Raw genomic sequence first — 8,990 nt, 5'->3', positions numbered from 1 at the left:
ATACATAGATTTTTTTTTTCAAATTTTTTAAGATCTTTTTTTAAAGAAAAAATGAATTTCTAGAATTTGGTGACAGCCCCTTCTTGCCCTCTCCGAGTTCCGTCCTTGGGCGTATACACAGCCTCTCATAATTCATCGATTTGCTCTCTATTTTTTGATGAAATAATGACTGATGAGTGATCATTTTGTAGTAGTAAATAATTAGCCAATTAAATCTAACTTTGAGTTGGTCCGATATGCCCATGAGCGTTTTAGTTTAAAGGTGAGGATAATCAAGGTCTGACAGGTTTGTGAGTCAGAATGATCTATATTTAACAACTTGCATAGGTGAACTTTCTGGCATGAAAGACGTATATGCGGTGCACTATAACATCATCGTTATAGACTGAGGAGCCATCACTACTGTTTTTTGACAAAATGACATCTTGCTTATTACGAAAGCAATATTGATAGAGAATCTCACAACATAGAAAAGGTAAAATACCAAAAAAAAATCCACTATGATCTGCTAAATGTTCAATTTAACTCCCTCTAATTTAAAATTTTATAATATATCTCCCCATAGTTTCAATTAAATTATAAATTGGACAAAGTATCCAATCTAACGTTTTACATGAAATATCAATATTAGCCCTATGTAAATAAATTCCTTATAATTTGTCGAATGTTCAATTTAACTCTCTCTAGTTTGAAAAATTACACTATAACTCCCTGCGATTTCGACTAAATTGAAAATTAAATAAAAAGCATCTCACGTATAGTGGAGTCAATGTTGACATTTCACACACAACCGTTAAATTGGATGCTTTCTATCAAATTTTCAATTTAGTTGAAATTACATAGAGTTATAGTGTAGGTTTCCAAATCAGATGGAATTTAAATTGAACATTTGTCAAATCACAGAGAGTGTGTTGGTACTGTACCCGTTAGAAAATTGTTCAGCTGAAAGCGGCTCGTGTAATTATTAACACATTTGGTATAAATTAGTACACTTTTGGTGTACTCTTGAATTTTATATAAATTTTGTTATATGAATTAATAAATTTAAATTCACGTCTAATTGCACGACTTAACGTTTTGAACCGGACTATTTTCAACTTGTGAGACCCGTGATTCGATTCCATAAAGAATTTAGCCAAAACCCATGAATTGAGCGCTCATAAAGAATTATTTCCCCCTGCTCCATTTGTCTTATCATTTCATCCTTGGTCCGAAATGGTCGATCTAATTGAAACAATTCAATTGTATTAGAATGTTCAAATTCTAATGTTTTGCTTTGGTGACTCTGAAGCTTGATCTGATTCAGCCTTCATATTTACAATCAACAATCTCTGGGTAAAACTTATACTAGCAGTTTATTTAGGCCATTAAGCAATCTTTTTACTTTTTTTTTTCCTGACAAAAGTGGGTATCCGAGATTCACGGGTTATATTCTCAGACCCAACTATTTTCACTCCGCTTGTGCCCCCACCCCCAGAATACACAAGACGTTAGAAGGGATCAAACCGCAACCACCCGATGTCAGGACCTGAAGAGGCTCCCCAGCACCAGCCGAGCCAACCTCGGGGTTACAATCTTTTTACAGGTTATGATCAAAATCAACTTCCTATAGCGTATACAGAACTTCCAAAAACAAATCAGAGAAGATCATAGACAAAATCTTTCTTCTTTGAAAAAAGAAGAAAGAAAGAAAGAAGAAACCCTCCATGATGTAATATGTACTTTACAAACCATCCAAATGGCTGTATATTCTATTAGTGTCAGAGTGAAGCCTCCAAACTTCAAATTGAACATCATGACTACTTGTCTTAACTTCACCTCTTAATAGTAGACTTTGATGACAATTTGCACTTGGAAAAGAAATTAGTGCCGTAATCATGCTACCAATGTACTTAAATTATTTTAGTTTTGAGTGTCAAGAGATTGGTTTATGTAGTCATTAGTTGAGTGTGACTTGGCATCATGAATCCCAAAATCGTCGTGCTTGATTAAAATTCATGGTCCTAATAGATAATTCTTTGAATACTTCAGGCACTTGTTTTGGATAAGGTCAGCAATGATGAAAAAGACACAACACTTGAAGAAACGTATCATTTCGTTCTGGCACGATAAGCACAAAAATTCCACAAGGGTTTTTCTCGCCAAACATCTCTACAAGATTACAAGTCCTTATCTTGGTAGAAAGATTCATTTCACATTTGGACTGAAATTTGTGTTTACCAACCTTGCAACTAACTTGTTGAAATTTTCCCTGTGCCCTTTCTTTACCATTCCCCACATTTCCAAACCCTTTTTTTTTATTATCTGATTCCACCAATATTTTCAAAAATCATTTGGATTTAGTTCCGAAGGTACGTGCGTGATCGATTCGACTGATGGGATCAACTGTTTTTTGGCTTTTTTTTTGGATGTAAATCAATAATTATTGTAGTCCAAAAAAAGTAAGAAAATCTACCTCAAATTGTTGATTTACAAATAAAAAAGTTAAGAATTAAAACCACAAAAAAGATGCTATCAAATAAATTACCAAATTAAAGACAAAACCCCATAGAGCTAATCTTGCCCGACTCAACCGGTCACCCTTTGTGAGATTGACCGGTGGTTTGATTTGATAGTGAACCAAGCTAAACAACTCATTTATTGTGTTCCTATTGAACTGGTCTAACAAACTAATTAATCCCTATCTAATTTTGACCAGTTTGGTTGGCCATTTTCATGTCCAAGACGGGTCAAGGGTTGATCCTTTCTTTTCTTTTTTCTTTTTTTTTTTTTTCAAAAAATCAAGCAAGACTCTAAATCTGATAAGAAGAAAATGAAAAGAAAAAAAATGATTAAATGTTTCTATTAGCTCTGCCTATAGTTAAAGTTTTTTTTTTTTTTTTTGTCGACACAGGGGTGTCCGGATCAATCCTTACGGGGCCCGACTAATCCCCTGCGGTCCGGGCCCGGCGTCCCAGCCCGGCCAAGCACGATATGTGCGCGGAGGAATCCAGCAGAGCAGAGACTCAAACTTGGGATCTAGTGATCACCGATTGGAGATGCTACCGCTGGACCATTGATGCGGGGACCCGGCGCCCCAGCCTATAGTTAGTAGTTTGACATGCATATAAACCAGTAAACTTTTAACGTGTATATCAGATTCTCAATTAAATGTATATTTAAGATTACAATATTTTGTTTTAAAACATTTGCATATTAGTTCGATCTGAATCCAGCCAGCTATTTTGGCTACGTACTAACTCGAACTAGACATTGGAGAAATCCCTCCCAAGTCAGTTCCATTGTTCACGTTAAAAAGAAAAAAAAAAAGTCTATGAGCAATTGATACAAAGCAATTTAGGACATGCCTAATCGAGACAAGTTAACAAATCAAAGACTGCTCAAGCTCATAGATAAAGTAACAACACAATAATTGCTATTCTTCCATGGTCAACAAAATTCCCAGGGGGACCAATTGTCCATTACACAGAACACGTCTTTGAAAATCAGATCACCATAACACGGAGCACACAATCAAGAAGCTTCATGGGTTCCAGCATTTGTTTCTAGATTTTGACTTTTTTCCACAGAAAATGCCATGACTCTTTGATTTGCCGAGATCGAGTAGTAGCGCCGTATAATAGTAGGATTCTTCTGTTTGGTATTCTAAACACACCCTATAAAAAAAAAGCAAATGATAGTGTATACATCATACACGATACGAAACGATAGTTGATCTGAATTTAAATTTGAAATTTAAATTTTATTCATATATTATATATCTAATCGTGATAATATATATATTATCGATGTGTATAAGATTTAATACTAAAATATAAATGTCCGTGTGAGTTGGCCATTTTTTTAAAAATAAAATTTTCAAATATAATTTACAGTAATATACAAATAAAAATAACTCAATAAATATCTCATCCATACAATATATCAAATATTTCAAAAAAAATTATAATAAAAAATTTTCATATACATTGCTATAGTATAATTTTTCAAAAACACCCTAAAAACAGCTTATCCAAACGGAGTATTAAATTTACTGCAACACATTGAACGTAAATTAGGAGGTAGCAATAAAATGGAGATCAAAGTTTTGTACTAAGTCCGATGTCTCCTTTTATTACGCGTATTCTATGTCCTACCACTAAATACAAAAAATTAAAATAAAATTAGTATTACTAAGATAGTAACTTAATAGTAAATAACGTCATTACCAACATCAGCATGGTGTAGCATAGCACGTGTCAAAATCTTACTAAATCTACGTGCAATAATGTTAATTTCCTGTATCATAGGATTATGAATCAATGGTTGCGATTGATTTGATTTAGTGAAAAGTGGGCCCATGACACATGATGCCCACACATAGGCCATGTTATGCATCAGCATGGTGCCATTTGGTTTTTGACAGTTGACATAAAAATTGTACTGTCAACAACCATTAAACTTCCCCATTCAGTCAGACAAGTTGGTGGTAGCAGAATTGGACATGCAGACAAATAATACAATGGGATAAAAATAGAACTGGGGTACAAGTCTCAGGAGTCAAGAGGTTTCTATGCAAAAAAATAGTGGAGGGATAGGCCGATAGGGTGGTGACTTTTTCTACAGGTCTTTCTTCTTCTGTTTCCTGGATTTTCTTGGTATGTTCTTATATGGGATGTTAAAGTCATGGAATTTTAATCGGTTCATATGATTTGAGCATGGACTAATGAATTTTAAGCATTCTTTAACCTTTATTGTCTTTGAGGTTGATTTTGAAGTAGATTTCATCCATGGTTTTTTTTAATGGTTGCTGTTATTTGGACTTCTCTGATTGCTTTATTGTTGTGTTCTTTCATTTGTTGCTTTTCTACCAACCCAACTGTTAGAATTCTTTAATGCAAAGATGCCTTAAAAGGGTGTATTTGCTTTGAGGTCGTCTTTGTTTATTGGTTTCAAAGTCAAAACCCTTCGGTTTCCCTCCTCCTCATAGCCAATTCTCAGGTTCTTGTTAATTTATTCATGCACCACAGAGGATTGATGTCTTGATCTCTGTTGAATCATCTATTAAATCCTTCCCAGTTTACGAGAAGAGGTAGATATGATTAAGTTTCTCTTCTTTCTGAATGTTCAATTTTCTATGTTGTATTTTTTTGTCCCTCTTTTGTCTTGATTTTTATCTATTTGAGGATTGGTTATCAGATGTTTCAAGCCCGGTGATTTAGTTTCAGAATCCGTTTCAACCAACGCTCCATTTTGTGTTGTGAATGACCTTATATTATTCGTTTGGCTGCCTGTTGACTGTGTATTGTACTATGTTTATACTACACATGATCGACTGAAACAATTTTCCAGAGACTAGAGAATAAGCGAAGATCTTTGTTGTTGGAAACAGTATTCACCAAACATGATATGTTGGAACGTTTCTTAGTGCTTATGCTTCTTTACCTCTTGTGGGACTACAGGGTGGGGAAAAGGCAATTTTGGGAGATTTTTTGTTAATCACAACTAGATTAGCCTGACATTCTGAGCAAGGTAATATAGCATCTTGATGCACATGGCTTACTCTGTCTTGTCTGCTGAGAATTAGATCAATCACTCTATTTGGTTAAACATATTTCATTTCATATTTGCTCAGTGACATTTCTGTAAAGGTTAAAGTAAAGAAAAAATGCAAAAAAAAACTGAGTGCAGAATTATAAGTTATAATATGCGTGGCGCAGACTAGCTTACATATGCATATCCAAAACAAGTATGCTGAAAGATAAGTTTATTGTTGATCTATTCCCAGCTCCTTAGCTGCCAGTTTTCGGGTGCAAGAAGTACTTGCTTTGCAGATTAGTAGAAGTTCCAATCTTTATTGAACTGTTCCTATACTTCCTTTCTGAGCTGCCATGACTTCCTATTGGAGAAATGAAAAGAGTAGTAGTGAAAGTGAGTGTACTGTTCTAATGGGTAACATCAATGTGATTGGCTAAGTTTGAAGAGTTAGGTCTTAGGCGGCACTTAGGAAAAAGATGATGACATTTACTTCTCGACGTTAATGAGCTTCACCAGTAATCACTTAAATTCAGCTTCTTTAACTGAGGAATTTAGGTAAGATTTACTTGGATGCATATCCATAAAGTTCCTCTATCTCTCCGATGCCTGTCTAGCTGTGTGACAGATTATTAGCTGAGTGGTCTGAGCTCTTGTAATTGTCCTAGCTTGCCTCTATCTTCTCTGATTGTGGCTTGTTCCCTTCTTTTCTTCTCATTTTTTTAAAAATTAATATGTTTAACTGTGATGGAATGCAGAAATTTCTTATTAGCTGACAGACACACACTGTATTCTTCAGAGGTCAACGCATGTTCGCTCGGACTTCAGTAGAAACTGGCACAGAAACACTTGCTGCTCAATCTAGGAGGCAGTTTTGGACAGAAGAAGAAACATTTTATGCTCAGACATCGTTCCTCGCAAACGAAAAATCAGACATGTCCTTAGTCAAGTCAGCTTCATCTTTTAGAAACCGTAAACTCTACTCTTTGAAGGATTCCAGGAATAATTCTGGTTTTTCAAAAGCAATCTTGGAGAAGCAACAAGGAATTACGTACTCAAGTGAATCTTACAGCGATGGGAGTTATGATCCAAAGTATTTCCTTGAATCTCCATCAGAAGAATTTGCACATTCATCAATCTCTGATGTTTTGGGAAATCGATTTGACTCGCCACATCCTTCTTCCAACCAGCTCTTAGCTGGCCAACATTCTTTTAGCAACTCTTTCATGCCTGCAAAACAATGTGATACTTATGAATTCAGTTATGAATCTGAATACTTGGGTGCTGAAGATCCTGATGCAACAGATTACGATGAGGACGAGGTGAGACTTAAACTCCAAGAACTTGAAAGAGCACTTTTCGATGATAACAACATTGTTGACAATGATCTATTGGAAACTGAGCATGGATGGGCTGACTCAACCGAGAATGTGCTGCTCCATGACTCACCGAAGGAGTCATCGTCCTCAGATTCAAATCTTAGTAGTATTAGCAGCAATAAAGAAATATCTGTGACCACTCCTCCAGGCCCCAAGCAGATGCTTTTTGATTGTGCAGCTGCAATTCAAGATGGTAACTTTGATGAAGCATCCACAATAATCAATGAACTGCGCCAGAGAGTCTCAATCCAGGGAGAGCCTCCCGAAAGGATTGCTGCGTACATGGTAGAAGCACTTGTAGCCCGCATGGCTACCTCTGGCAAAGGTCTTTATAAAGCCCTGAAATGCAAAGAGCCCCCATCTTCAGATCGGCTTTCTGCAATGCAAGTCCTTTTTGAGGTATGTCCATGCTTCCGGTTTGGATTTATGACAGCAAATGGTGCAATTCTGGAGGCTTGTAAAGACGAAAAACGAGTTCATATTATAGATTTTGATATTAACCAAGGAAGTCAATATTATACTCTTCTGCAAACTCTGGCTCAGCTGCCTTATAAGCCCTCCCATCTGAGGTTAACTGGGGTGGATGATCCTGAATCAGTTCAACGTGCCGTTGGTGGCTTAAAGATCATAGGACAGATGCTTGAAACCCTTGCTGAAGATCTTAAGATACCATTAACATTTCATTCAGTCGCTGCAAAGACCGCAGATATTGACCCATCAATGTTTGACTGCAAGCCTGGGGAAGCTCTTATTGTGAATTTTGCTTTCCAGCTTCACCACATGCCGGATGAAAGTGTATCAACTGTAAATCAACGAGACCAGCTTCTAAGGATGGTTAAGGGCTTAAATCCAAAACTTGTTACTCTTGTTGAACAAGATGTGAATACTAATACTGCCCCATTTCTACAAAGGTTTGCTGAAGCCTACAGTTACTACTCTGCTGTGTTTGATTCTCTTGAGGCAACTCTTCCTAGAGACGGCCAGGAGAGAATGAATGTAGAGAGGCAATGTCTGGCTCGTGACATAATTAACATTGTTGCATGCGAGGGAGAGGAAAGAATAGAGCGTTATGAGGTTGCTGGTAAATGGAGGGCAAGGATGATGATGGCAGGGTTTACTTCAAGCCCGATTGGCCAAAATGTGAAGGATGAAATTCGCGAACTGATAAAGCAATATTCCGAGCGTTACAAGGTTAAGGAGGAGACTGGTGCACTCCATTTTGGATGGGAGGATAAAATTTTGATCGCTGCTTCAGCATGGAGGTAAACAGAGTTAAGTTGTCACAAATGAGCCAAATGCAAAATGGGAGTGATGCATTTTCTCCTTGTTATATGTTGCATCTGACTGTAGCTATAATTTTTGTATTTTATCAGGATACAGGATGATGTAGGAACTAACTAAAGCGTAGATTTGGTATGCATTGTCTTAATTCCTGTAAAATTATGAGTTTTTAAGAGTGATAGCATGCGTATCTTGAATCTAGTAATTATTCCACCATATTTCCTTCCCTTCAAGCAGCTAGCTGCCTCTCCCTTGCTCCTGTGTTATTCTTGGATGGCCGATGTTTCGTTCGATTTTAGGGCTCTCATTGAAGGCTATCAGGTAAAAAGCATATGAATAACAGAAGAGCAAGATGACTTCAATGCAAGAAATGGATCTGTAATAGCTGGTTGGTTTCTAATATTATGTGCTTTAAGCTAAACTATCTATCAGATTAAAGGTTTTTTACATCAACCTAGTGCCATATTCTTCATGGCCAAGAACGCAAGCATGTATCAAAGCGCCCTCTTCAGACCATCCTGGCTTTTGAATGCAGTACAACTTGGGACATCCCAGGCCAAGTTTGCTATAATTCTTGCTCTCACCCGCGTCTCCCATCCGTTATAGCCATGGCTGATTCCTTTTAACATTTATGAATTTATTAAGCTCTCAAATCTGAAAAACGTCAGGGTTTTATTTGGTAAGATTGCTGCTGATTTCAGATGTTTTGAGGGGCTTAAACAATCAGAGGGCAGCTATGACTGAAACATTATATATATTGTAAGCTAACCCTGAAGACACCAAGGCAAAAACCCAATGGGGAAGAATTTTGTACTA

The 8,990-nt window shown here is 36.7% G+C and overlaps 1 protein-coding gene across 6 annotated transcripts; it reads left to right on the top strand.

Annotated features, from left to right (window-relative positions):
* The first annotated feature begins 4,462 nt into the window (after nucleotides 1-4,462).
* LOC113749038 (scarecrow-like protein 1) lies at nucleotides 4,463-8,407 on the top strand. Of its 6 annotated transcripts, none has more exons than XM_027292677.1 (2): nucleotides 4,463-4,605; nucleotides 6,314-8,407. In XM_027292677.1, the coding sequence occupies exon 2, from the start codon at nucleotides 6,324-6,326 to the stop codon at nucleotides 8,157-8,159; it is 1,836 nt and encodes a 611-aa protein (XP_027148478.1). In that variant the 5' UTR covers nucleotides 4,463-4,605; nucleotides 6,314-6,323; the 3' UTR covers nucleotides 8,160-8,407. The 6 variants fall into 6 exon arrangements, with proteins under 6 accessions (XP_027148478.1, XP_027148474.1, XP_027148476.1 ...); XM_027292673.1 differs by having other exon boundaries at nucleotides 6,273-8,407; XM_027292675.1 differs by having other exon boundaries at nucleotides 4,463-4,637.
* Nucleotides 8,408-8,990: the final 583 nt, after the last annotated feature.

The sequence above is a fragment of the Coffea eugenioides genome, chromosome 10, assembly GCF_003713205.1.
Source record: "Coffea eugenioides isolate CCC68of chromosome 10, Ceug_1.0, whole genome shotgun sequence".
Classification (NCBI taxonomy): domain Eukaryota; kingdom Viridiplantae; phylum Streptophyta; class Magnoliopsida; order Gentianales; family Rubiaceae; genus Coffea; species Coffea eugenioides.
Note: the sequence above shows the minus strand (reverse complement) of the source record. Positions and strands in the feature narration are given on the sequence as shown.

Bases quoted from the DNA above. Each gene is read 5' to 3' on its own strand.
- LOC113749038 (XM_027292677.1), top strand. From the start codon at position 6,324: ATGTTCGCTCGGACTTCAGTAGAAACTGGCACAGAAACACTTGCTGCT.